Below are 26506 nucleotides of genomic sequence, written 5' to 3' on the forward strand. Positions count from 1 at the left end.
AAATTTAAATTTCGAATAAGATTTTTAACCGATCTCGTCACGCCACGTGTCATTATCCGAAAATACAATTTTTGTGAATAGATTTCAATAAGATTTTTAACCAATTTCATCATGCGACATGCCCTTACTTATTTAGAATCGTTGAAAATATTGAAATGTGGTGTAAGGTGGAATAAAATGGTAAGGTATTTATATAAAAAATATATATTATTAATTTTTAAATTTTTTTGGAATTTTTAATTAGTTTTTAAAAAATATTAATTTAATTAATCTAGACCGTCGGATTACAAAAAATTTGAAATCAAACAGTCCAAAATAAGACACGTGGCTCACCCAAACATTTCTGATTATTTTTTCTTTTTCTAAAAAAAATTTAACTGAAAAAACTGGATCGTTGATCTGGATATCAAACAGTCCATATTCAAAGTGACTGAGTGGGGCTAACACGTAGGCCCCATCGTCTGAAAATATGACCGAGATGCGCCCCCATGCAAGTGTGTTGCCCATGCGCCTGACACAATTTTTTTTTAACGTGGCTGACGTCATGCTGACATCAGCCTTACATCAGTTCCGTTCAGGCACTAGAGCCTTGGACTCCCTTCTGCCCTCTCCCACGGCCCCCCCTTAGCCCAATTACCTAAATGGCCTAGAGCTAATTTGAAAGGGGATTGGGTTGCAAATGAAGTCGGTCCCCTTGACGTTTAACCACTCTGGACTTGCTCTAAGGAAGTCAAATTTATAAACCTCGTGGCTCGAGATGTTCAGCTGATATATTTGTCTTTGAGCTCAAAATCAAGCATGAGACTTGTGACATAGATTAGGGAAGCCAAATATAAGATCCAAATCTTAAGACCTGAGTAATGATATTTATACCAAGTTTTTGTACCATATTTTCATACCATCTTAGGTGACATTTAATGTGGATAGCCACATCATTTGAATTAATCAAAATTTTAAATTTAGTTTATTATTTAATAAACTAATTAATTAAATGATGATTGTGGTATACGAAGAGTCTTTCTCCTTCTTTTCTTTGGGTTTTGCAAATTTTTTAAATGATGTGGCTTACATCATATACCACCTAAAATTGTATAAAAATATAGTATGAATATCATTACTCCTTAAGACCTTTATGTGAAATTCAATGGCTTAACCCTAAACCCTTAAAACAATGATGAATCTAGTCTTTCATATTTTAGAGTCCCCAGAAATTAAAGTTTTACAACACAATAGGTTTCATACATGATACATACTCCAAAGAAGATTTTCGAGTAAGGAATGACACACCCATAAACTCGATCCCAATCGAGATGCACTATTTCGACGCCAAAGGTGTTTCCCTAATGTTTTAAGTTTCAAAAACAATTTCATATATATCACCAAAACACATTTCCAATATGAGAAATACTAACAATACAATCTAGATTTAGGGATGTATGATGATGTAAAATGACCTATTCTTTTTTAATTGAAGACTTTACACTTCACAACTAATCCACATTGCTATTTAAGAATATTGACAAATGACTAAGTTCGGTTTCATGCATTATGGTAATAGTTATTGTGATATTTGTATTAGAAATTTGAAGTGTTAGATAAGATTAGATCATGAATGGTTGTTGCGTTGCGTCATCGAGTTCAATCTCGAGCATAAAGTTCTTTACGTCTAGTCGTAGGCGTTGGGGCTCCGTCTTGCTCGTTGGTTACTTATGGGCGCATGTCTATGAGGTCATTTGCCAGCATTAGGTCACCAAGTCCAATCCAGGGTGAGAATTGAGCTCTCATGACACACATTGATCCCTGCGTTGTAGGTGCCATGTCTCCAAGTCCTACGCATCAGGTTAGAGGGTCGTTAGGTTTGATTCACCACCCCAAAAGTCAAATCACAGGCCATGAATCTTCGGGTCTAAATTTGTGAGAGGGAGCTAGATTTAGAGTTCGTTTGAAAATATTTTGAAAATGGTTGAACACGCTTTTAGTGAAACTATTTTTTGAACCAGTATTTAGTAAAAATGTAAGTAAATGTTTTCTCTAAAAGTATTTTTAGTCATTTTAAAAACGATTCTAAACAAGTTTTATAAGTTCAATTTCAAACACCAAAATCAGTCGAGTATCGATGTTAGGTGGCCGAGTCACGAGCTCCTATGCACCGGGGCGGGGTTCGAATAGTATGAATCCCGATGCTCGATCAATTGCATTAGTTTTGGCTTAAATCATTTATTATAGTTGAATTTTGAAGTTCCCTTACCTACAACACTTAGATGAAATGACAAAAGGCCCATATGCAATTTCAATACGCATGTAATTACAAAGATTCGCGCAAAAAATGACCAGAAATACGGGATAAGTTGTGAGGTGAGGTGAATGAAAATAGGATTGAATTGATAGATATTAGGAATTAGGATGGATGGTGAAGATATTAGGACCTCTCATTCCAATTCACCACCAACACTCCAGCCGCAATACTTGTTGGATATTCGGCTTCTCCTTCTCTTCTCCCCTTTTATTTTCCTCCTCGTTTCAAAAATAATTAAAAAAAGCCTCCTCCACCTTTTAAAAAAGCAATAAAATAGGAAATAATAATTAAAAATCATTATGATATGCCATTGAATACTACAGTCTGGTGGTATTGTTCACTTGAAAGTGAGAGGTCTTAGGTTCGAATCTTGTGGATGACAATTTCGATACCAAATTAGGTTGCTCATTATGTGACTTAACCAAACTCCCTTCCCCCAATATCGATGTACTAAAAAAAAAATCACTATGAGGTGGCTTAATAGTTGTGGACGAATTTTAAAGGCTTAATAGTTGTGGACGAATTTCAAACTCGTATTTCACACAGCACGCCTTAAGTTTGATTATTGATCCTTTTTTTTTTTTTGTCAAACTTAACCCTTGTGAATAACACGATAGTGATGGTTGAAATAACTTTGTGAGTCTTTCTTTCATGCGAAAGAGTAAACTGTCCTTGTAAAGTTACTTCTAAAAAAAATGAAAAATAAAAAAAAAATTTTATTTTTTAGAGAGAGAGAAAGGAAACGGCTTTGGGTTGAGATATTTTTGTCTGCGTGCTGCACCAACAAAACATTAGGGTTTTCTTCTCTCACAGATCTTTTTCCTTATTCTCCTTCTTCCAACCTCCCGTCGTCTTCACGTCCGCACTACTTCTACAGGGTTTTGCATCGTACAGGTCTCTCTCTCTCCCTATCTCTCTCTATATATATTTCTCTCTCTACTGTGCATGTCAATCTCTTGCCTTGCATTAGCATCAATTCTGCGGCTCTGCTGTTTTCATTGCATTATAGATCGGGGATTGTTCGTCTCCAATTGCTTTTGATTCGGTTCTGTTTGGTTGCCGGGAAAATTTTATCAAAAGGGGAAGAGAAAGTGAGGGAAAATTTTATTAATTAGGTTGAGTGGTGAAATGGGTTTTCTTTTTTGGTGATTTTGGGTGCATTCTTGTTGAGTTGTTGGTTTTGTGTTTGGTGATTATTCGTTTTGCATATTTGAATTGATAATTCTGTAAAGTTTTTTGCTTGTTAATGCTTTCTTACTTGTGTTTACTTGTTCAGGGTTTTGTCGTCTGCGTTGATTGGACTTTGTTGGAACTGTAATTGAATTAGTGATTCAATTGGTGGAAAATTTTGAAGTGGGTTCAAGGATTATATATTTTTTAAGGCTATTTTGGAGTGATAATTTTGTCCTAGTTGTATCAACTATGCGCACTTCATGGGCAGATTTGGCTGCAAATTCTGCAGCTGAGAATGTAGGTTCTGGCTCATCTGGCAATGCTGGTTCAGGAAACTCTGCTGCTTCTGCTCCTAATCGATCCACCTACGTCCCCCCACATCTCCGTAACCGTCCACCTTCCTCGGACCTACCTGCTCCAAGCTACACTGGGCCTGCCAATGATCGAGGTGGCCCAGGTGCGTTCAGTGCACCTCGTTGGGGTGGTCCCAGAAATGACAACAGTCGAACTGGATATGGTGGCAATGCTGGTCGCGGTGGTGGTTGGGGAAGCAGAAGTGGTGGTTGGGATGGGAGGGCACGAGAAGTGAACCCCTTTGGAGATGATGACGAAACAGTGCAGCCGTTTAGTGAGCAAGATAACGGTGGTATTAACTTTGATGCGTATGAAGATATACCGGTTGAGACAAGTGGAGACAATGTTCCCCCTCCTGTGAATACCTTTGCAGATATTGACTTGGGTGACGCACTTAATAAAAATATTCAGAGGTGCAAATATGTGAAACCCACACCTGTGCAGCGTCATGCCATTCCTATCTCCCTTGCAGGCCGAGACTTGATGGCATGCGCCCAAACTGGTTCTGGAAAGACAGCTGCTTTCTGTTTCCCAATCATCAGTGGAATCATGAAGGGACAACCTGCACAGAAACCACCCCGCGGCGCACATACAGTCTGTCCGCTTGCTCTCATTCTATCTCCTACTAGGGAGCTTTCAATTCAAGTATGTATAAAAAATTGTTTTCTCACTTTATACATGTCCTTGCAGGCCACATGATCAAGATTGAAAATTTCTCTTTGTATTTCAGATTCATGAGGAAGCTCGAAAATTTTCATATCAAACAGGTGTTAGGGTGGTTGTTGCGTATGGAGGAGCACCAATTAACCAGCAGGTTTGTCATCCTTTTATTTTCTTCTGTTGACTTGGTTTTTTTCCCCACGTTGGATTGGCTTTGCCCTCATGTACTGTTCTGTAATTGTTGACTTTATGTTGCTAATACATTTGAGAATGGTGTTTATATTGTCTAACTTATGAACTTTACAGTTTAGAACCTATGGTCTTATTTCCTTACAACTTTATTTACAAACTATGATTGCACCTTCTTCCTTTTTTTTTTTTTTTTTTTTCTTTTAAATGATAATTGAAAGAAATCACATGAAGTTCAATTTTGTTATGCCATATCCGAGGTAAAGTAGGAGTAGCCAAAATTGAAGGAAAGATGAGAGAAAATCGGTTACGGTGGTTTGGACACATGCAAAGAAGGCCTACTGATGTTCGGTTAGAAGATGCGACTACGGGACAGAGGTCCAAGGCTGAAGGGGTAGAGGAAGACCTAGGAAAACTTTGGAAGAGACTCTAAGAAAAGACTTAAGAGTACTTGGATCTAACGGAGGACATGACACAGAACCAAGCGCAATGGCGTTCTAGGACTCATATAGCCGACCTCACTTAGTGGGAAAAGGCTTTGTTGTTGTTGTTGTTGTATACTATGAAGGTTTCTGTTTTGCATTTTGTAGTTGGGATTATATACATGCATGAAAATATTATAGCTTCACAGACTATGGATTTTGGACTGAACAGCGAGCTCAAGTGTTCTTTGTTGATTGTATTTTATGTTGCATTGGGTTTATATGTGCATTTAAATTCAATAAGCAAGGTACTGTTTAGGCCTGCTTGGGAAATTTCTTTGTAGATATGGTTTTGGAGTTGGAGTGAGACTGTTTTACTGGATCTTATTGCATCTTAATTTTTTTGTTTACTGAACCGGATTGTTATTTTTGAGATATATAGAAGATCTTGATGATGTATTTTTGAACAGCTACGGGAGCTTGAAAGAGGTGTTGATATTCTTGTCGCAACTCCTGGAAGACTGGTGGATATGCTGGAGAGAGCTAGGGTTTCGTTGCAGATGATTAGATATTTAGCCCTTGATGAGGCTGATCGAATGCTGGATATGGGTTTTGAACCACAAATAAGGAAAATTGTGCAGCAAATGGACATGCCTCCACCAGGTATGCGACAGACTATGCTATTCAGTGCCACTTTTCCGAAGGAAATACAGGTAATTTTTCTTTTTTGTGGGAAAAAGTTTATAAATGCAAGACTTTCTTCATAGTTTTTGCAGACATTTTGCAAACTAAAACAGTCTCACACTTTGTGTTTCACTTGAAACTTTGTTTTGCGTGCAGAGACTGGCCTCTGATTTTCTTGCAAAGTACATCTTTCTGGCAGTTGGAAGGGTGGGTTCTAGTACTGATTTGATTGTTCAAAGAGTGGAATTTGTTCATGAATCTGATAAAAGAAGTCACCTCATGGACCTTCTTCACGCACAGAGGGCCAATGGTGCACAGGGCAAGGTATTCTGGTGGTACTTCTTTTGAACTTTTTAGATGCCTTTGATATGTTTGTGGGGTTGTCGTGTAGCTCTTTTCACTTAAGCTATTAAAGTGAAAACTTTTACCAATTGGAAAATCCAAATTTGTGCGGTCCTGGATCTTCTCCATCCTCGTGCTTATCTTGTTTTTTGATTTTGCAGCAAGCTCTGACATTAGTTTTTGTGGAGACAAAGAAGGGAGCTGATTCTCTTGAACATTGGCTGTGTATGAATGGTTTTCCTGCAACTACTATTCACGGTGACAGATCACAGCAGGTACATGGCTTTTGCTATCTGGTTTCTATCATTCCAGGGGTACATGTCTTGATATACTGTTATGTATTTAACTTTAAGGGGAGTTACCTTGGTGTGGTTTTGTAATTGGTGCTATCACACCTCACTAAAATGGTTGGATAATATTTATCAGACCCCGGCATCTTGTCATAGTAGAACAAACATGGACATTCTTACTCAGATCTTTTGAGTTAGTAGATTGTTCATGCTTGGGAATGTTGTGTTTATGGTTCTCCTTCCTGGACATTGAGATTCCAGTGAACATGAAGCAGCATGTTAGCTAATAATGGCAAGGTACATAACAAGTAGAGAACAAGAGGACTGTGAAATGCCTTGTTTGAATATCATCTTTTCCAGTGAACTTGGGCTTGTTGGTGTTTATAAGCATGCATTGGTCCTTTTATTTTGGTATTGATCCATGTCACATCACATTGTAGCACATGAGTTTTGGGTTTGGGACCTTTGTTGGTTTGTTGTCAAGTTCACACTGGGCAGTGATTGGAGATGCATTCTTCCTTATATATGTTGATATATGAAATATGAATTGGGTGATAAAGCGGTGTGGAAAAGCTGTTATTAGGATATACACTGTTTAAATTTTCGGCTAAGAGGCCAACTTAATAATTTATACAATCAATTTGAGACTTAGGATTGGATGTTATGCCTGGGGCTTGAGGTCATGTAGTAGTTACATTGTAGTGCATTGTTATAAGATTAATGTTTAAATTCTACCTTTTGTTTATATATTTGTTTATCTGTACTTTTGTGCAGGAAAGGGAACAAGCATTGAGGTCATTTAAAAGTGGCAATACTCCGATCTTGGTGGCTACTGATGTGGCCGCACGTGGGCTTGATATCCCTCATGTTGCGCATGTTGTCAACTTTGATCTTCCAAATGACATTGATGATTATGTCCACCGCATTGGTCGTACTGGACGAGCTGGGAAGTCTGGTTTGGCCACTGCCTTCTTTAATGAGAACAATTCGTCGCTCGCTAGGTCTTTGGCAGAATTGATGCAAGAATCAAATCAAGAAGTACCTGCTTGGCTGTCCCGGTACGCAGCTCGAGCTTCATTTGGTGGTGGGAGGAACCGTCGTTCTGGGGGAGGCCGGTTTGGTGGCCGTGACTTCCGAAGGGATTCCTCTTTCAGCAGAGGTGGCAATGATTACTATAGTGGAGGCGGTGGAGGTAGCAGTGGTGGATATGGGGGTGCTTATGGTGGGTACAGTGGAGGAGGATATGGTGCAGGGGTGGCCAGTGCGTGGGACTAACCGCTAACTCCTCAAAGCAGTTACAGTGTCTTAGGTAATGGATGCACACTTCTTTATAAGGTCATATTTTTGTTTCTGTAACGTTTTGTCTAAACAACCAATGTTTTATACTGTCAGAAACACTCATCAATGTTTGAGGGAGGGGGGACTTATCTTTGGTATTGGTGCCACAGGAATAGAAGGTTTGTGTAATGTTAGTAGGTGTCGATTTAAAAGGTGCTAACAGATTAGGGATTACTGTCATTTTAGTTTATCTGGTCTCTTATTATATACTCTGGCGCGTGAGTTTGGATGGGTTGTAGAATATGTAGCGGGAGAGGGGAGAGGGTTTCTTTTCGGCCGCATCTTTGTTTGTCTCATAGGCATGGTCGTTTCAACCCAGTTTGTGGGGTTTATAGTGTTAGAGGGTTCTTCTGTTCCTGCCATTTCTTTCCTCCTTTCACGGAGTTGAATACGCGTAGTTATAGGGCTTTTGTAATGTTTTGGTACTGACTGAAATAAATACAAGGCTCTTGGAAAACCAGATTTCTCCGATTTGAATGGGACCTTTCGGTACCAATCGGACAGGATTAGTCTTAGTTGCCAGTCATTGTTGAACGCGAAACGTTTGTTATTTTTATGCAAGCTATGTTAATTCAGAAGTCTAAAAGTTTTTTCAGATCGATCTTCTGTTGTTTTGGATGCTTAGCCTCATATTGTACCTTAAGTTAACATCGATTTAATTTTGATGTGGGACTGAATGACAATTTAAAATAGCTAAATATGGTGTGTGAGGGATTGATAGTTCAGTTGGTTAACAGCATTTGCCTTTGTATCATACTCTTGAGGACCCATGTTCTACTTCTCTCTTTGCTGAAATCGTTTCTAACATTATAAAAAATGGGTACATAATGTATTCAAAAATTTGCAAATGTGTGTTAGGCCAGTTGACTATAGCAACTTGCTTGTGTTTTGCGAGCTCAACCCTCTTTGGATATTAGCCTATAGCAACTTGCTTGTGTTTTGCGAGCTCAACCCTCTTTGGATATTAGAGTAGTTTAGAGTGTCGCATCGTTGAAGTCTAACCCCAAAGAGAGAGAGACTTTGATTTTTATTTTTGGCGTGCGGGACATAAGGAGAGGTGAGTGTCCATCAACAACTCGAAATAAGTGGTTAATTACGTAGGAAATAAAAGGTCTCGACTCCCTTTGAGTCTTTTGACATATCAAGACATAAACAAAGCCTTCATCTCTTTTGACGTGCGCATATGAGCCAAAAGAGCAAGTACACATTTTATCTTATCTTTCTCACATCCAAATCAAAATGTTGGATATCTCCTCTTTCTTTTCTTTGTTGATTTTTATATTCTCCTTTTCCCCTTTCTTTTTCTTATTTTTTCAAATTTTCTTTAATCCGTGAGTAGTCTGAAAAATAAACCGTGGAACTTTGATACTAAGAAATTAAACGGGTGAATGTTTAAAAAATCAGACGACTTGGTAGGCTGGACTACCAAAGACAAACCCTTTATTTTCATTTGGTAATGTTTCTAATCAGTATCAATGCGACTAACATAATGAAAATTGGTCTAGCAGTGCAAAGTCTTCAATTTATCGACCTTGTTGGATTAAGTCATGAGTTCAGATCTCATGAGCCACGTTAAAAATAATCGATTTCAATTGATTCATATCCAATAGAAACAATTGGACACCAAACTTTGAGAAAAGGATAAGAGAGAGAGTTGGGTGGAAGTAAGAAACAGAAAATGAAATTTCATTAAACAGTAGCCAATGGATAGGTAAGCTCATTAAAGAGTGATGGAGGTGAGCTATTAATATTTTGTGAGTCCAAAAGCAATATCCAACCCTTCCCAATGTCTTGTCTGTCTCCCTCACTCTGTTATTTGTCCTCTCCCCTAAATTGGGGTTTTGACATGGGCTCTATCACCCATGTTGGAGTTGAAGTTCAAATCAAACATCTAAGAAGGGGGTTAAACACCATTTTAGTCCCTCTATTTTGCTTGCATTTTGTTTGATTCATTATGTTTTACATTTAACTTTCAAATTGCGTTACGCTTTAGTGGTATTCTTATTCGCTTGTAAGTGAGAAAATTCAAGTTCGATTTGAATGAATGATGAGTTTTATATCTGTTTATGCTGATTAATTATGCATTTAATCCAAAATTACCTTCCAATTTCATTGTGTATACAAATTTGTGTTTTGAGTTAGGTCATTCCGTTATGGCTTAGTGACATTTTTGGTCACTTGTAAGTGAGAAAATTCAAGTTTGATTTCAATGAATGACGAGTTCAATACCTATTTATGCTGATTAATTATGCACTTTAACCCAAAATCACATTCAAATTTTGTTGTATAAACAAATTTGTGTTTTGAATTTAACTAATTAGGTCATTGTATTTCATCCCGTCAACGGCAACGCTGGTCCATCTTATTTAATTTGACGTTAATTTATATATGCAAGGCTTTGCATTTGTGCAACGTGTCAGAGTAACGCTCTAATTAAATGGAAAGAACAAAAAGCTTTAACCATTTTAGTTTTTCAGCCTATACATACAGAAATTACTTATCAAAATACAAATTCAGATGTTGGTGAGCCCATGGTCCAGCTGTACTCTTTGGTCTAGAGAGATAAAGAAACAAGAGACTGCAAGCAAGTCTTCTCTATAGAGAGAGAGAGAGAGAGAGAGAGTGAAAGAGAGAGAAGATGTGCCCTCACATTTTGATGTTGTTCTAAGTCTAACTTCTCAGTTGGTGGAGGCAGACTTCTATTTTTTTTTTCTGCATTTTTTGTTTGCATTTGCAGTGATAAAAAGGAAAAACAATCCTCCCCAGAAGAAAACAAAAGGCTTCCAGTTCATTTATGCAATCTGCTGGATCGGATTCAAGAAATTGAAATTCCATCTCCGAAGTGGCTTCTCGATCCAAGCTTCCTCCAACCATTTTTCTATGAGCTTGTGATTCGCAGATGGACCAGAACACTGAACAGTCTTCCAATGCTCAGAGGGGCTTCAGAGTTCAAGCTCCACTGGTTAGTCTCCTCGCTGATATCTGAACCCAATTTCCTTTTTATGTTTTTATAAGTTTTTCATGGCATTTGGGAGATACCCAGATGAAAGTTTAGCTAAATTGTGAAAAATTGGGAAGAAATTTTGGATTTTTCTTTTCGGTTTGTGTTTTCTTAAGATTGTAGAGGTGCTCAGCAAGTATTTTTGTTGAATGTGTGATTCTTTGGGGAAAGGTTTTGAATTTTTATTGTATGAGGCTTCTTCCCAAATGGATCTTCCTACATCTATGTATAAACGCTGGTAAACCAAGAATACGCAAGAAAGGTACTTTGAATTGTTAATTCATCGCCAGAGACGGCTTAGAACCAATAGTTCATTATCTAACGGACTTTTCCATAGGGGATGGGGAAATGTTTGACTTTGATTCTTATGAGAATTTAGCTGAATTATGCAAAATTGTTGAGAAAAGATTGGACATTTGGTTGTGAGCTTGCGTGTTTGAGGTTATCTGGTTCTTCGTGCTTTGCATTGTCCTTTTGCTTCTTCTGTTTTCATGAGCTTTTAGGGAACTTTGGAATTATTTTGTGAGCATACAGGTTCTGGAAATGCTAATGCTTAACTTCTTTCTTTTGTGATTTATTTCATGGGGGTTATGGTGATCTAAGGATTAAATCCTAGTGATTTATTAACAGAGTGAACTTTTTTCGAAGAAGGAATTTGATGATCATTTGTTAGGATTGTTCTCACTCCGCAAGCTGCGGATTTTTGCTTCTTGAGTACTCTAATAAATGCCTTTGAGGTGCCTGTTCTGATTTCGTGGTGTTGGGATTGTGTTGGCTGCTAATCAATGATGATCAAGTTGGAACCTAAGATCTCTCTCCCTCGGTTTAATTATAAAGTGTGTTCTTCCCAAATGTCTGTATTAAAGAACAAAGTTAGAGAAAGGAGGTCATTCTTGTTATCCTATCCTAGCTTTTTGTTGCTAAGAAATTAGTGTTTTTTCACAATTAGCTGCCTTCAACATGAGTTTCAATTATGTTCTTGTAACATTTACAAGTTTTTTTGGATGAAATTACTGCATTTACTTTTCAGTACTTGGAGGGTTATTCAAGCCATTTCTATCTTGTTCTCTGGTGTGCATTTGGATGAGGGACTTGGGCCAAATTTATTAGGAATGCGCTACAAAAATTAGAAAGAGGATCTCGAAATGACTAGATGCAATGCGTTTGAGAGAACTTTCAAATGACTCCTTAGAGTTTCGTAAAGTTGTCATATGAAAGTCCTTTGTTTAGTGTCTTTGTAGTGTATTTTAGTAATAGCTTTGTAGTGCTTGAGTAGTTCATTTGTTGGGCAACCATATCATTCTTTTTGCATGATAAATTATATGTAGATAAATACATACATCCTTTAACTCCTCCACCTCTTTCGTGCTGTGGAAAAGGATTCAATTGCTACTATCATTTTTTTGTATTTTATACTTTTGTTACCATCCCGGATTTGTTTTTTTATTTTGGTGGTGTAAATCATGTTATTAACCTAAGCAGTCCCATATAATGTCACCAACTCCGTGCCTACCGTATATCTATTGTCATAAGCACGTCAAATTATATGTCGCAGACTTGTGGCCACTAGCTTCCCCTCGGTGTTTCTAACTTACCTTTTACTTTTGTTATCTCATGCATCCTGACATGCCTTGGTTTGCAGGTTGACTCCGTATCATGCTATTGTAAAGTAGATGCGGGCTTAAAAACAGTTGCAGGAGCAAGAAAGTTTGTCCCAGGATCAAAAATTTGCATCCAGCCTGATATCAATCCTAATGCACACAGGGGAAAAAACTTGCGCAGGGAAAGGACTAGAATCCAGCCACCCCTCCTGCCTGGTCTACCTGATGATCTTGCAATTGCTTGTTTAATCAGAGTACCCCGTGTTGAACATAGAAAACTCCGTCTAGTTTGCAAAAGGTGGTATCGCCTTCTAGCTGGAAACTTCTTTTATTCGCTTAGAAAAAGTCTTGGAATGGCAGAAGAATGGGTTTATGTTATCAAAAGAGACCGTGATGGAAGGATCTCTTGGCATGCTTTTGATCCTACATACCAGCTCTGGCAGCCGCTTCCACCCGTTCCTGGTGAGTATTCTGCTGCGCTTGGTTTTGGTTGTGCTGTCCTTAGCGGTTGTCACCTGTACTTGTTTGGAGGAAAAGATCCATTGAAGGGATCTATGAGAAGGGTTATTTTTTACAGTGCTCGGACAAATAAATGGCACAGGGCACCAGATATGCTTCGGAAACGCCATTTCTTTGGCTCTTGTGTTATTAATAATTGTCTTTATGTAGCCGGTGGGGAGTGTGAAGGAATTCAAAGGACTCTTCGTTCTGCTGAAATTTATGATCCGAACAAAAATCGGTGGAGCTTTATTTCCGATATGAGCACAGCTATGGTGCCCTTTATTGGGGTGGTTCATGATGGAATGTGGTTCCTAAAAGGACTTGGGTCACACCGTGAGGTAATGAGTGAAGCCTATACTCCCGAAGCCAATACCTGGACTCCTATTAGTGACGGGATGGTTGCTGGGTGGCGCAACCCCAGTATTTCTTTAAATGGGCAGCTCTATGCTCTGGACTGCCGTGATGGGTGCAAGCTTAGGGTCTATGATAGAGTATCAGATTCATGGATCAAATTTATAGATAGCAAGCTTCATCTAGGGAGTTCTCGTGCTTTGGAGGCTGCTGCACTTGTTCCCCTTAACGGGAAGCTTTGCATTATTCGTAATAACATGAGCATCAGTTTAGTTGATGTTTCAAGTCCGGATAAACATGTCGAAAGCAACCCTCAGCTTTGGGAAAATATCGCCGGTAAAGGTCATTTCAGAACTCTGGTCTCCAATTTATGGTCTAGTATAGCAGGCCGAACTGGTTTGAAGAGTCACATTGTACACTGTCAGGTGCTCCAAGCATGACAAGCTGAGAACCTGGTGTCGGTGTTGCTTGTGCTTTGTGTGAAGGAAGAGTTGAGATGAGAAGCATTGTTGGTGCATCTGTAGAGCCAAGGCGGTCATCTCTTGCAAGAGATCTGGTATGTGACTGGCGATACTGGTTTCGGAAATAGAATTTCGAGGTTTTTGGCCTCGGAAAAAGATTTATGAGGCCATTTCTTTACATTAATGATCAAGAGAGAGCAGATAAATGTGGAAATCTAGTTATATTGATCTAGGCCTTTTTGTCTTGTGCTATGGGGATTTTATGTTTAGTAGCATGTAATCTTAGATATGCGTTTGTGAATATACGTGTCATTAGAGATCATTCAATATATTTTTTTCATTAGAATAATGCTTGGCTACTCAAAGCTTTTTGCTTCTAATTCATATGCTTTCGTGTTTTTTATTAGAACTGTATAAATCACTATAAAAATGATGTCTGCAAAAATAAATCAATTAAAACTAAGGTGGTTTAGTTATCGAATTGTAAAATCACAAATGGACGAAAATGGTAGAAGTATACAAAGTGATTTATAATATGAACTGTTCCGATTATAAGCACAAAGTTACGAGTAACAACATACATATTTCAAACTCCACGAGCGATCATATCCTGAAACCGTTTGAACGACTCTTCCCTTTGAATCTTGAGCTGGTTTCTGAACTTTATGATGAAGGCATCAGCCATTTCATTGACGTCGCCTTCCTGATCATCTGCCGCATTCATCCTCCGGCTCACCATCTGTTTCTTCATTGTATTCTCCTTTTCCTTCTGAATCCTTTTGCTCCCGCCGGCAGCAGCAACCTCTCGACGAACATCCATCGCAGCAGCTTGCTCGGAAAGTTCAATACCCTAAAGGGTTTGATCAATTTCTTGACGTCGGATTCGGCAAGGGATTGAAGAGAAACGTGCCCCGAAACTCAAAGTCGATTTACGTTGTTTGGATTGAGCACGATCAATGTATTTATAGCTTCAAACGTTTCTAAAAACTTAAAAGCATGGGTTTCACATGGATTGAAGCGAAGGAAAGGAAAGGAAAGAAAGGCAAAGAAGTTACAAAAGAGTAACAAAACTATGCTTACCCATAGTGAAAAAGCATTTTTATAATTTTATGCATGTCAAATAGGTCAAAGATTGTATATAAATATATAATTACTATTCTATTGGCAAGCTCGTGAAAAAAATTAAGTAAAATATTTGGAACAAAGCTTGGCTACTCCTGCTCTCTCCCAATAACAAGTTGACCAGTGTCCAAGTTGTTAGTTCAGGTTTTAATTTTTTAATTTTTTGGATACTTGTCAAGTTGTTATTGGGTGAGAACAGAAGATCATGCTTGTTTTAAAGCAGCCAAGCTTTGTTCAAATATTTGGATGGATAATTGAGACCCTAATCATTAATTAATTAGGCTGATCTTATATGACCTAATCATAGACTAATAGTGCATGCCGATTGTTATGGTAATATATATTTTTTAATTTAAATATATTAGCCATTATTGATTGCAAGATTCAACCATCCAAGACTTCAAAATTGGTGTTATTTGTAGAGTTCACATTGGATTTGGTTCTAAAATACATGATTAAATATGATTAATTAAGTCTTCGGTTTCTAAACAAATCTAATTACATAATAAAGGTTGACCACAAGGATTTGGTTCTAGTTCATACTTCATTGTACAACAGACATTAACCAATCTCTCTAGGAGAGTTTTTACCTTTGCTTTCAGAATGGATCTGCCACTTTACGCCGTTACATGGTCGATCTGTATTCGTGCGTTGTGGCTCGAGTAGGTTTTACGAGGCTTTGGTGGCTGAATCTGAAGTTCTTTTGTGTTTGCATGGTTCTCTTTAGATCATTTCATCTTTGCATTCGGATGCGTCACAGAAATAACGTCGAATGGTTTACTAGGGAAACAACTTTGCCTTCGGATTCGTTATATGAAAGCCAATAATACGTCTGAAAGGTAAATTTCAGAATATGTATGAAAGCCAAGCAGCAGGGACAATGGGAGACTCAATCCCTATCCACTGCATAATGTTTCACTTGTAGAAACAGCTTAATGCTGCTGTATCTTTTCCCTTACAAATTTAGGAAGAAAAGAAGAAAGAAGGTCCACCAAATAATTTATTGACAAGCATGAAATTTTTATACGTATATATATATACACACACACACTCATTAATCACAAGGTTTACACCAGAATAACCCCTCTTGCGCTCTCTCTCTCTCTCTCTCTCTCTCTGCTACGAAGAATTCATATGCACATTTATTTGCTTCTCCTGGCCACCTTGTTCAAGCATACAGATGACTGCAAGAGATCGATGGAAAGATCTGCAGATGGTTTCCTTCTTCCATGCAGTGATTGCATTGTACTTTTTCTACCTGCAACAATATCGGGGCAGCTTCATTAGTCCTCCCAAGATTACCCTAATTTTCGATTTTAGCAAGTAAAGCCTACATTAGGCCAATGCCCATGAAGCCAATTTAATGAAGCAAGTCAGTTATACTTTTGCTTAAGAAATCTAGACAGAAACTTTTTACTTTTAAATAGAATCAAATCCTCCCTCCTTCAATAATTGGTGAAAATTTGGGTTTAAAATGTTGTCTTTGGTGAAAATTTGGGTTTAAAATGTTGTCTTTCGAACATAAAACATACAGCCGGGAAGCTGCACAATGTTGTCCAGCTTCCCAGCTGTATGATTAGTGCTTCACATATGAAGGTTTTAGGGCTTCAACAATACAAATTTGGTTTTGGTTTTGGTTTTGTTTTTATGGTAACCTAGAAAGCCTTTTCATCATGCAGCATCACTATAAACTTCTTTTTGAATGATCCCTGCAGAAAACTTGAAGAGATTACAAGATTTTCGCCAGCATAGCTCCACCAAATCTCGTTAAATGGAGAAATGATAATGTAATGCCGCCCTTAACGATAAACAGATTTAGAGACACGTTAGTACAAATTGCGAAATGACACATCGGAACTGAACCAGCTCATTAAGTACTGAGAACTTCCTGCATCAGAAATTAAGAAAATAAGGTCCAAGATGGGGTTGATAAGGTTGATCTTTCGACCTGAGACCTGAACCTCCAATATTTGAACACTATCTATAGGAGAAAACTAAGCAATGCCCCAAAGAGTTAGAGCATGGATAGTAGTGAAACAAAGCGAAACAAGATTGGAACAAAATTTGCATTTCTGATGTCCAGTGCCTATATGGAAGTAAATAATGCGAGATTCCAAATTTTGGTGATTCAAATGTCAAGTGCCTATATTATCACCCGAATATTATTGAAATCCTTGATCTTTCTTGAGCATGATCACAACATTCTACATTCAGATCGAACAAGTCGTTAATCAGAAAAAAAAGAAAAAAAACACACACACACACACACACAACTTCGCTGTTTATTATAGGTCCTGAAGAGAAATCAAAGCCAAAGACAGATATATTCCTTTCAATCTGTCTGCAATAAATCTTTTGATCTTCTGTTGGTCTAATAATCTAATCTGCCGAGACAAACAATCAACAAACATTTAGTTTCCTCCGGTTTGATTCGATTATTTTTTTTCAATAGCCTAGCCTACAATTAATCTTACAAAGATCAAACTCAGAGGAAAAATATAAAGGGCTGAACTTCCTGAAAAATCCAAATGCTTCTGTGGATTTTTTGTTTTGTTTTGTTTTGTTGCTACAAGCGTTATTAGATAGGTGGATTTACACAAACCCGAGGTGCAGGAGTAAATGCTCATAACAACTTGAGCTACATGCAAAAACCAGTAACAAAAAATTCTAGTCTTTCCCATTTAATCCAACAAAAAACAAATAAAACCAATAATTCTGTATTTTCTAGAAGGAAAGAATAATACCTCAGATTGACTCAACAGAACCACTTCCGACACCATGGCAAGCCTTGTTCTTACACTCAGGAATATCTTCAAACTGTTTCGCCGGCAGCTTCTCCGACAAGGCACCAACGTAAAACTCAACGGAATCCGATCCTTTGTCACGGTGAATCCCGGTAACAGAAACCCAAATAAAAAGCTTCTTGGCTTGAATCCCAGACACATCAGAAACTGCCCCATAACTCAGCTTCCCTTTAATATGCTTGTTGTAGTAAACCAACTGATCAAAGTGTACGTAACACGGGCTTCCGAGGAAGATCTCGAAGCTTCCATCTTCTGCGAGAGTGTAGGATTTTACGTTGTTGGGTAAGAGACCCTTTGGGAGGACCGTACTTGGGGAGGAGGTCGTGGACGTCTGCGATTGATACGGAGGTGTTGGATGGACCGTTGGGATTGGGTTTGAGGTATCTGAGGGATAGAGTTAGATCGGTTTTTGAGAAAAGGATTAGGAGGAGAAGGTAGAGAGAGATCTGAGCGGTGCCTGGTGCCATTGTTGCCTCCGAGGAAGAAAGGTGAGAGTTTGACTTGGGGAAGAACAGAGGAGGGAGAGAGATGGAAGTTTAGGAGAATGCTGAGGGGTAATATAGGAAGAAAATTTTGTTCTATGATTGGGCTGGATGGTTGGTGGTAGGTATCTTTAGTTGGAGGGAAAGTCCAATGCACTTCTTTGTTACGAGGGTAAGTTAATGACATTTTTAACCCTGTTCAATTATTCCAAATTGTAACATCTACAAGATGATTATATTTCCCCCACCTACTTTGTACTACGGTTTAATATTATTTTTTTTTATTTTAAGTGATAGGACTTATGTTTGAATTTTAAAAATAATGAGTTGGCAATCAATTTATTCCTCCATCCTCTTATTATAAATATATTGATTTCGGTATTTAAAAAAATGATTATGTTGTTGATTACATATGTTATATCGATACATATATAAATTTTTGGTAACGTGAACGACACTCATAAAGCAAATTGACTGCGTTATGGAACAAGAAAATGATAACGTAAGATAAAAAGTACATGTTGTCAAAAGAAAAAGCAAACACAATCAAATTTCTAAGCGCTCTCTGCATCCTGGTCATCCACACGGTTACCATCACACAGCCTATCATTTACATTGTCTAGGAATCGGAAATCTGAATATCGCCATGTCTTCTTAACCATCAAAGGACCACAAACTCCCCAAAATCCTACGATGAACCCAAGTACAACAAAAATACGAAACCATGGAATTTGATCCCGATTGTTCTTATTAGCCGTGTCATGCTGTCATCAACACCATTGATCTGTCTGTATTCATTTGGAAGTGGAGCGCCACAAAGTTTTGGATTCCCCTCAAATGCAGAAGAACTGAAGCCTTGGAGCGGAGTGCTTTACGGTATTGGTCCTTCAAGAGTATTGTATGAGCAGTCAAAATCATTCAAGAAACTGAGGCTCGCCGATGACACCATGTGATATTTGTCAAGCTGCTCAACCTTCAGAGCTCATCACAGCGGCTGGCAGGCTCTACTCTGTTCCACCGCAAACCAATGTATCTACGACTGCAGGATGTTCTACAGCTTCTGCTGTTATTTTCCCGACGTGTTATAGAATGCGACGCAGCCTCTCTGAGCACTCATGATCTGTTATTCGAATGTACTGCTGCTGCCAGTTTGAGATTCTGTTATTTCAAGATGTTTAATAACTTCGTAAATTTGATTCACCACATACTAACTCGACTGGTGCCTTGCCAATGAGCCTTTCCTCCAAGAAAGTCCTCGAAAGCAATCTGCGACTGAGTCACTGAGCTCTAACAATATAGAGGAAAACCTGACATTCTTTCCTTGAAATCCTTGTTCTTCCTCTCCCTCGATGGCAGCAAATCGACCTATGTATATCTACTTGTTACAAATGTCTTGTATTTCTATCCCTTCCCCGTTCAATCAATTCTTTAGGCGAGCAAATTCCAGCCAGCTGTCTATGGCTTGGTTGAGTTCGATGGATTCCGAAATCTTCAACGTCCCGATCATCAAATTTCAACATGCATGCTTTAGGGTTTGAATTCGATTGTGGTTCATCATGCATACTTCGATTAATTGGCATAATCTTCAGCTAACAACATTAATATGTTGCCTTCGTGTTATGTTTCCAGATTAGTCTGTCTAGTAAAGTAAAACGAACATTCATTTCAGAAGGATGTCAAAGAGAGGAGATAGTTTGCCTCCGATTTCCACCGACACTTACGACAACGCTAACAAGGTAATATCACCAAGATGCACACATATCCATTTCAACTTTCACCCTTGATATTAACGGGTAGAAGTAACAGTCTTGAGTTTTAACATCCAGCTTAATATATACAAGATTTGATTACGTCATACACGATATTTGACGATAATGCAGTCTGCAGATACAAACTACGCAGTTCGAACGAGTAACACTAGTAAATTCCCTTATGGAGTACATAACACTGATTTCTTCTAAAACCAAACTCGACAGGCTTTGTGAGTCTGGAAGTGTGAACTACTTCTTGGAGAGCCCCTTTGCTCAGCCACTACATCGTACAGCATAACCACTTGGTGGTGTCTATTCGGTAATTAGCATCTCAATTTCTTCCACTGGGGTTGGAAGCTGCAAATCACCACAGGAAAAGAACATGTTACGTGCATATCGGTAGGGTGAAGCACAACAAGTACGGATTCCAATTTGAACGCAGCATAAAAAATTTCAGGAAAATAAACTTTTAACCTCAAAGCTCACTTAATGCAGAGATTAAGACAACCTATAGCAAAGATTTAGTCACTTGTAATCATGTGATTCTAAGGCGATGAAGACCACTCTTCACCCCGTTCTTATCTGTGCCAAGGTTCCCAACAGAGCAAAAATGACTTAAGAATTAACTAAACCCTATGGCATCTTTAATATCTCTAAAACTGTGGTCGCTCATTGTCAGTGTAAAAATATAACCCAAAAATAAAAAATAAAAAAATAAAAACCAAATGGAGGTACTAATTTTCGTGTGATTGAAGAATTTAATGAAATCCACTTGTTTGATTTTCAGAGATCTCTAGAGAACATTCCTTGTCCTTTAACTCCCAAGTTATCATTAAGAAGCCACGGATACAACAATCTCATCCTCACAAGACACAAGCCTATGCAAATGCTTACTCCCAAAACTCAAGATTTCTCACATTTTCAAAAGAGAAATAACAATTAATAAATCTCAACACACCCTTCTTACCCATGGTGGGACCACCCAATTTCCTATCGTTCATTTTAATATCGTAGATTCTAGATCAATCTTTAAGGTGCGACACGCACACACCAGTTTGAACTGATAATGTTAAGCATGAGAAACATATTGAGCATCCACAACCCCCCATCCCAGTTCCAACCCACAAATTGAAACCCTTTTATGATATTAAACCAACTGTAAACCACAAAACAGAAACGGCCTCATAGTATCTAACCCGACAAACTAGCAGAGGATGAGAGGATAAAAATTACGCATGAAAAGTCCCTTTCTTTCATGAAGAACTTTCAGTGTACTTACCTTCCAATAAAATGCTCCTAAATTTTGGTGACTTGGTTTTCATGATACACCCACACTAGACTTTAATTCAATTTCCATTAGACTTAAAAACATGATCTCATTCCCTACGAATTCAACCATTCAATGAAACCGACCATAGCTTCACTCAAGAAATAAACATGCCAGTACATTCTAATTCAATGTAATGCATAAGCTTCGCATAAGACAAGTTTGTAGACTCTGCACACTGTGTCGTTTGTTACGCATTATTGGCTATGTTGTCAGCTTGTAGACAGAATAATTTGCTGTCCAAGCTGTTATATGCTCATGCCTTTCGCATGTAGCCGCCCAACTGTCTCAGTAGTTTATTAGGGACACCTAACACTCTTATTAATACTTTCTGGCCTTATATGCAAGCTGATGATTAAGGAAGTTCTTGAGGAGCTTTCCTCACTAGGACCACTCAACTCTATGCATTTTTGTTGTTTTCCATTTCAGTTCGAATCAATTACTTCCACAAATTCAAATAACTTAACTACCTCCTCAACTACAAGGAAAAACAATGACAATCCACTACCTCCTCAACTACAAGGAAAAACAATGACAATCCAGAAATTGAATTAAACTTCTCAATATAATCACACACAAAACCTTTACAAACAAAATTGATTTGTTTTTGTTGTTTTCCATTTCGGTTCGTATCGATTACATCCACAGATTCAAATAACTTAACTACCTCCTCAATTACCAGGAAAAATAATGACAATTCAGAAATTGAATTAAACTTCTCATATAATCACACACAAAACACAATCTTTACAAACAAAATTGATTCTTTTTAACAAAGATGTCCACTTCAAGGATTCAATTTATACTTTATTTATCTAATTTAGCTCTAAAATTACAAACCCCAGAAGCATAAAGTTGCAAGAATTCAAAACTCAAAAATCCAATTTACACACAATAATTCAATAAAAAAACATAAAATTATAAAACCCCAAAAGCAATCAAGAAGCGAGAAATAAACAGTTACTTAAGTAATCAAATAAGTAAAATACCTGAATGCCCCGTTTGAACAACCCGACGCAAGAACCCGATAACCCGTCACGGCAAGACCGGACATTTTCAAACTGATCGACGTCGAGCTTCTTGTTGATGATCCCAACAGTGAAGTAAATGCTATCCGAGGGCGGCAAATCGACCCTGATCTCGTCGACGTCGAACCAGAACAAGAACCTCTGGACCTGAATCCCCTTCAAGTCCGTGATCGCCCCGTATGTGAGCTTGCCCGTTATGGTCTTTTCGTAGTAGACCAAGTAATCGAACTGAATGTAGCAGGTCTTGGGCAAAACGACGACGAATCGGCCGTCGTCGGAGAGCGTGTAGTTGGAGACCGACGACGGTAAGAGGCCGCGGGGGAGGCCGTATTCGGGTAAAATGTCGAAGACTGTGGGTGGGGAGTTAGAGAGAGAAAGAGAGAGACTTGGGAGGACGGAGAGAGAGAAGAGGAGGATCGGGATCAGACCCAGATGGGGTATCGGTTCTGTGCCATATTCGGGTCGGGTGCTATAGAGAGTGTGTATGGGTTTTGACAAAGTTCTGTGCTTTTCGGGTTCTTGAGTATCCTTTGCAGGTTGGACTTTCCGGAAAGATTTTTGGGTGTATATATTGAGGACGTGAGGGGTTTAGAGGAGTCTGTACCGTTGGATTTGAGAGGCTTGGACGGTTTGGATTTGTTTTGAGGTTGGTGTGGTATTTATGGGAAATCATGGGTTTTTCTTGAAGTCCAGGTTGGTTGGTGGCAGAAGAATCAGACAATGGATAATGCTTTATTGGTTAAAAACGAAAAGAAAAGGATATTATGACTTGTACACAATGACGGGCTACGATATATCGGAGTATGAGATATTCGTTCTAATTTAAAGTGCCTTGATATGTCGTACTTTAGGTTAGGGTAAAATTATTATCATGCAAGACCCAAAAAAATACCATTTTATATAAATAAAAAAAACCCCAAAAATTACCTCTTGATTTCACCTTATCCAATGAAATTCTCAATTAAGGGGGAAAAAAAAACACAAGAACAGTTAAGATGGATGAGTCACTATTGATTAAAAAAAAATATGGATGAGTCACTACTATAACCAAAAAGAGGGAAGAAGATATAAATAGAAAGGTACACCAAAGCATGGGTTACATTTCATGATTCATCAACCACAATTAGAATTTGAGTCTAAAAAAGGCGTAACAATTTCTTGAACGACTTATTAATCTGACACGAAATGACATAGAAGTAATAATTTTTTAATCAACCTGTCAATGAGTCGGGTCATTATCAGATCACACGTTAAGAACTCGTTAACAAATCAAGTAGTTATTGGGTCACCTATTAAGATAACGGCTATGATATATAAATGACACAAATACAATTTGTTTGTTTGGTCTAGACATTAGGCATAACAATTTTTTGCACGATCCATTAATCTGACTCAAAACGACACGTTAGCGAGTCAAATTATTGTCGAGTCACCTCTTAAGAATCCATTAAGATAATGAGTTTGATACAAAACGATTTGTTAATATAAAAGGTTTGACACAAAAGTGACACAAATACTACATGAAGTTTCTAGCATTTTTATATGCTAAGGACTATATTACGTTAAGTTTAGATCGTTTGCACATACGTAATTTTTTTTTTCCTTCAAGAGGATCAGCTAGTGGCTTTATCACGATAATTTCTGGTGGCTCATAGCTGATGGCGATGCATATTGTTAAATTTTACTCATGGGCATGCCGATGATATTGTCCTTCAATGCAAGGCCGGTATAGAAGCTTGAAGCCCATGTGGCTTTGTAATGTACCATGGCCATAGCTGTGGGCTTGAATTGGAGATGACGAACAATAATGAAAAAGGGTTTGTGCTTTACGAACAAAAATGAAAAAGAGACGACAAAGTGACTGTTTTCTATTGTAATTAAAAATTGCTACACATTTTAGCTTTTTCGCATCGAGTCTCATGATTTGTATAAGGTCGTTTTTTTAAGGTTCACGTAAGGATTACGTGCCACCCTTCGTCGTGAAAGAGGGATAGCTAGCCACTAGCTCTAGCTCCTCTCAAGAGGCACTTCTTTCTCTTTAATATTAAGAAGTGAGGAAAGTTTGATCATTTGCCAAAACATTAACATCCCAATGAGATCTTTCAGGACTGTGAAAACATTGAGGTCTACTAACATTCTTGACTGTGTCTACAAACTAGAGTTTTAGATTGACAGTTTACTAACCCAATGTATCAGATTGTCTGAAAAACGAGCGCGCGAAACATTCACCAAAATTTCATTTCCTTCAAATTTTGTGGGCTACCAAAAAGAAAGAAGAGAAACTGAAGATATAAAGTGTTAAGAATATAAACTTGAGACTAGGTGATCTGGCATTGGCTATCTGAAACCAATTGATATAAACTTGAGAATTCTGTTGGAGTAATGAATTGATATGGATTAGGAAAATATAAGTTGTTTCCATAAGGATTCTAATAGGGAGTCCTCATTCCATTATGAGAAGGGATATGTGTATGAACATATAGCGACCTCTCCTCTCACAAGAACACACTTTTTTGGAACTGAGTTCTGTTCTTAGTTTGAGCAATAAGCATCGTGACAGAGAGAAGAAGAGCAGCTGCATTCAGGTTGATCATGAATAACCATGGCTGCATCCAATGAAAGTTTTTCAGGTTAGTATGCTTCAACCTTATATGAATTGGTGTTTTGTATTTTGTTCGGTTGTGATTCGAGTAACTGAATCTTGTTTGTGGTTTAGTGTTAACATATAGGACATAAAAGTGATCAATATTCATCGTGATAGAGAGAAGAAGTGCAGCTGCATTCGGGTTGATCGTGAATAACCATGGTTGCATCCAATGAAAGTTCTTCAGGTCAGTATGCTTCAACCTTATATGAATTGGTGTTTTGTATTTTGTTCGGTTGTGATTCGAGTAACTGAATCTTGTTTGTGGTTTAGTGTTAACATATAGGACATAAAAGTGATCAATATTTGTTGCCAAAAGTGACCATTTTAGTTGCTAGCTATAATTTTGTTAACATTTGTCATTACAAATTACAAATCATGATATAAAGGGTTCGAATGATCCCAATTGATCCATACACGCCCCATAATAATATCCAATTGATTAATATATAATTAGAGAGATAAGTGCAGATGATGTGTGTGTGTGTGTGAGAGAGAGAGAGAGAGAGAGAGAGAGAGAGATCATTACACACAAAACGATCAGCAGTAAGGACAAGGCAGTCTTGTATCAAGCATAAAACACCAAGTGTGAAATATAAAACACCAGCAGAGTCCCAAATAGCATCTCTATTCCCATCAATCTTTTTTCCAACCTCCCACCATCACTCTTTGCTTGAGCAACTGTACCACTGCTTGTAGAATTCACTATAATAATTAACATAAAACCAAGTAAATTGAACATATATTACGAGATAAAAAACTATTAAATTGTAATTAAATTAATTACCATTCATAATATGCTAAAATTCTAGGAGTAAATTTGTTAGAATACCGCTGGATAAAGGGGCAGTAGAGTTGCTTCTCGCTTCAGTCTGGTTTTCAAAATCCCGGAACATCTTCGCGTCCGGAGAGTTTGATGGCAAATTCAAGAGATCTGAATCCATCAACAACGTTGAAAATGATCAAACTAGTGATATATATAATCATGTCCATTTCTAGAGAAATTAAACTAATTAGAATATACTTCAGTTGAGTATATATATGTATTTACCAATACATGTTGATATGTTGACAGGTACATGACAGGAACTAGGAAGGTTCAAAGCAAGAGTGGAATTGATCTTGAGGCCGAGTTTCGGATCGTCGCGGTCCTTGATTAGGATACAGAGGCATTTCTTGCTCTTCTGCACCACTTCTTTAATTCCACTGCAACAATCTAAGGTTGGAGTTTTGGCATCACCGCCGACGTACGGAATACACGGGGCAAGCCCTACTAGCTGGTCTGTACATTCTGCCCTATCCTGGTCTATGTTGCAGCTGCCAAAACCAACTAGAAATATCAACACCAAGGCGCATGTGAGTGCCTGCACACTCACATCCTTTGAGTTACTCATGGTAGTGCAGAAAGAAAGGAGAGATGGGGGCCGGGAGAGAGAGAAGAAATGGGTTTTTTTATTTATTTTTTTTGTGTGTGGTTTTTTCTTGGCTGCCCTTTTGGTTTTTATGCCATTTGAAAGGTAGTTGGGTGGTGGAGTGGCAATAATTGTGCAAGCATCTTCGTATAGTTTCATTGGAGTCTTCTCATGTGAAAGGATATGTTTTATCTTGAAATCGCATGTGCCTGTCACATAGTGCACCAAAATATCACATCTGAAACTAGAAGAAATATTGGACTCATCTGCTGT

General features: G+C 38.1%; 5 protein-coding genes across 9 annotated transcripts; 2 read left to right on the plus strand and 3 right to left on the minus strand.

Annotated features, from left to right (window-relative positions):
* Nucleotides 1–3038: 3038 nt before the first annotated feature.
* LOC103954032 (DEAD-box ATP-dependent RNA helicase 37) lies at nucleotides 3039–8343 on the plus strand. The gene is made up of 7 exons (XM_009365842.3): nucleotides 3039–3190; nucleotides 3573–4468; nucleotides 4554–4637; nucleotides 5565–5807; nucleotides 5935–6102; nucleotides 6282–6395; nucleotides 7185–8343. Exons 2-7 carry the CDS (start codon nucleotides 3719–3721, stop codon nucleotides 7683–7685), a joined length of 1860 nt encoding a protein of 619 aa, XP_009364117.2. The 5' UTR covers nucleotides 3039–3190; nucleotides 3573–3718; the 3' UTR covers nucleotides 7686–8343.
* Nucleotides 8344–10353: 2010 nt separating this feature from the next.
* On the plus strand, nucleotides 10354–14012 carry LOC103954031 (F-box/kelch-repeat protein At1g55270). The gene is made up of 2 exons (XM_009365841.3): nucleotides 10354–10710; nucleotides 12392–14012. The coding sequence occupies exons 1-2, from the start codon at nucleotides 10648–10650 to the stop codon at nucleotides 13640–13642; spliced, it is 1314 nt and encodes a 437-aa protein (XP_009364116.1). The 5' UTR covers nucleotides 10354–10647; the 3' UTR covers nucleotides 13643–14012.
* A 3518-nt stretch (nucleotides 14013–17530) lies between these two features.
* On the minus strand, nucleotides 17531–18056 carry LOC103954027. Its single transcript, XM_048569954.1, has 2 exons — nucleotides 17864–18056; nucleotides 17531–17757 (listed from the first exon to the last, which is right to left on the minus strand). The coding sequence occupies exons 1-2, from the start codon at nucleotides 18054–18056 to the stop codon at nucleotides 17531–17533; spliced, it is 420 nt and encodes a 139-aa protein (XP_048425911.1).
* Nucleotides 18057–19811: 1755 nt separating this feature from the next.
* LOC108867705 lies at nucleotides 19812–22765 on the minus strand (the record flags this gene model as incomplete). Its single annotated transcript, XM_018649113.2, has 2 exons — nucleotides 19812–20179; nucleotides 22139–22765. Coding segments are annotated over 2 exons (672 nt in total), but the record flags the coding sequence as incomplete, so codon positions are not given.
* A 1695-nt stretch (nucleotides 22766–24460) lies between these two features.
* Nucleotides 24461–26311, minus strand: LOC103954028 (non-specific lipid transfer protein GPI-anchored 6). Of its 5 annotated transcripts, none has more exons than XR_007252984.1 (4): nucleotides 25873–26311; nucleotides 25654–25755; nucleotides 25351–25510; nucleotides 24461–24783 (listed from the first exon to the last, which is right to left on the minus strand). XR_007252984.1 is itself a non-coding variant. In XM_009365835.3 (4 exons), the coding sequence occupies exons 1-3, from the start codon at nucleotides 26213–26215 to the stop codon at nucleotides 25390–25392; spliced, it is 582 nt and encodes a 193-aa protein (XP_009364110.1). In that variant the 5' UTR covers nucleotides 26216–26310; the 3' UTR covers nucleotides 24461–24783; nucleotides 25351–25389. The 5 variants fall into 5 exon arrangements, 4 of the variants coding, with proteins under 4 accessions (XP_009364110.1, XP_048425976.1, XP_048425977.1 ...); XM_009365835.3 differs by having other exon boundaries at nucleotides 25351–25526; nucleotides 25873–26310; XM_048570019.1 differs by lacking the exon at nucleotides 24461–24783 and having other exon boundaries at nucleotides 25127–25510.
* Between the last annotated feature and the right edge of the window lie 195 nt (nucleotides 26312–26506).

This window comes from the organism of the source record quoted next, unplaced genomic scaffold (genome assembly GCF_019419815.1).
Source record: "Pyrus x bretschneideri cultivar Hongxiangsu unplaced genomic scaffold, Pyrus_bretschneideri_v1 Contig51, whole genome shotgun sequence".
In the NCBI taxonomy this organism is placed as follows: Eukaryota; Viridiplantae; Streptophyta; class Magnoliopsida; order Rosales; family Rosaceae; genus Pyrus; species Pyrus x bretschneideri.

Excerpts from the sequence above, each read along its gene's own strand:
- LOC103954032 (XM_009365842.3), top strand. The coding sequence starts at position 3,719 with ATGCGCACTTCATGGGCAGATTTGGCTGCAAATTCTGCAGCTGAGAAT. Across the intron at positions 5,808-5,934 it reads CTTTTCCGAAGGAAATACAG|AGACTGGCCTCTGATTTTCT; the intron begins GTAATTTTTCTT and ends TTTTGCGTGCAG. Across the intron at positions 6,103-6,281 it reads CCAATGGTGCACAGGGCAAG|CAAGCTCTGACATTAGTTTT; the intron begins GTATTCTGGTGG and ends TTGATTTTGCAG.
- LOC103954031 (XM_009365841.3), top strand. The coding sequence starts at position 10,648 with ATGGACCAGAACACTGAACAGTCTTCCAATGCTCAGAGGGGCTTCAGA. Across the intron at positions 10,711-12,391 it reads TCAGAGTTCAAGCTCCACTG|GTTGACTCCGTATCATGCTA; the intron begins GTTAGTCTCCTC and ends CTTGGTTTGCAG.
- LOC103954027 (XM_048569954.1), bottom strand. The coding sequence starts at position 18,056 with ATGGCACCAGGCACCGCTCAGATCTCTCTCTACCTTCTCCTCCTAATC. Across the intron at positions 17,758-17,863 it reads AGGGTCTCTTACCCAACAAC|GGAAGCTGAGTTATGGGGCA; the intron begins GTAAAATCCTAC and ends AGCATATTAAAG.
- LOC103954028 (XM_009365835.3), bottom strand. The coding sequence starts at position 26,215 with ATGAGTAACTCAAAGGATGTGAGTGTGCAGGCACTCACATGCGCCTTG. Across the intron at positions 25,756-25,872 it reads CAACATATCAACATGTATTG|ATCTCTTGAATTTGCCATCA; the intron begins GTAAATACATAT and ends TGATGGATTCAG. Across the intron at positions 25,527-25,653 it reads TACTGCCCCTTTATCCAGCG|TGAATTCTACAAGCAGTGGT; the intron begins GTATTCTAACAA and ends TAATTATTATAG.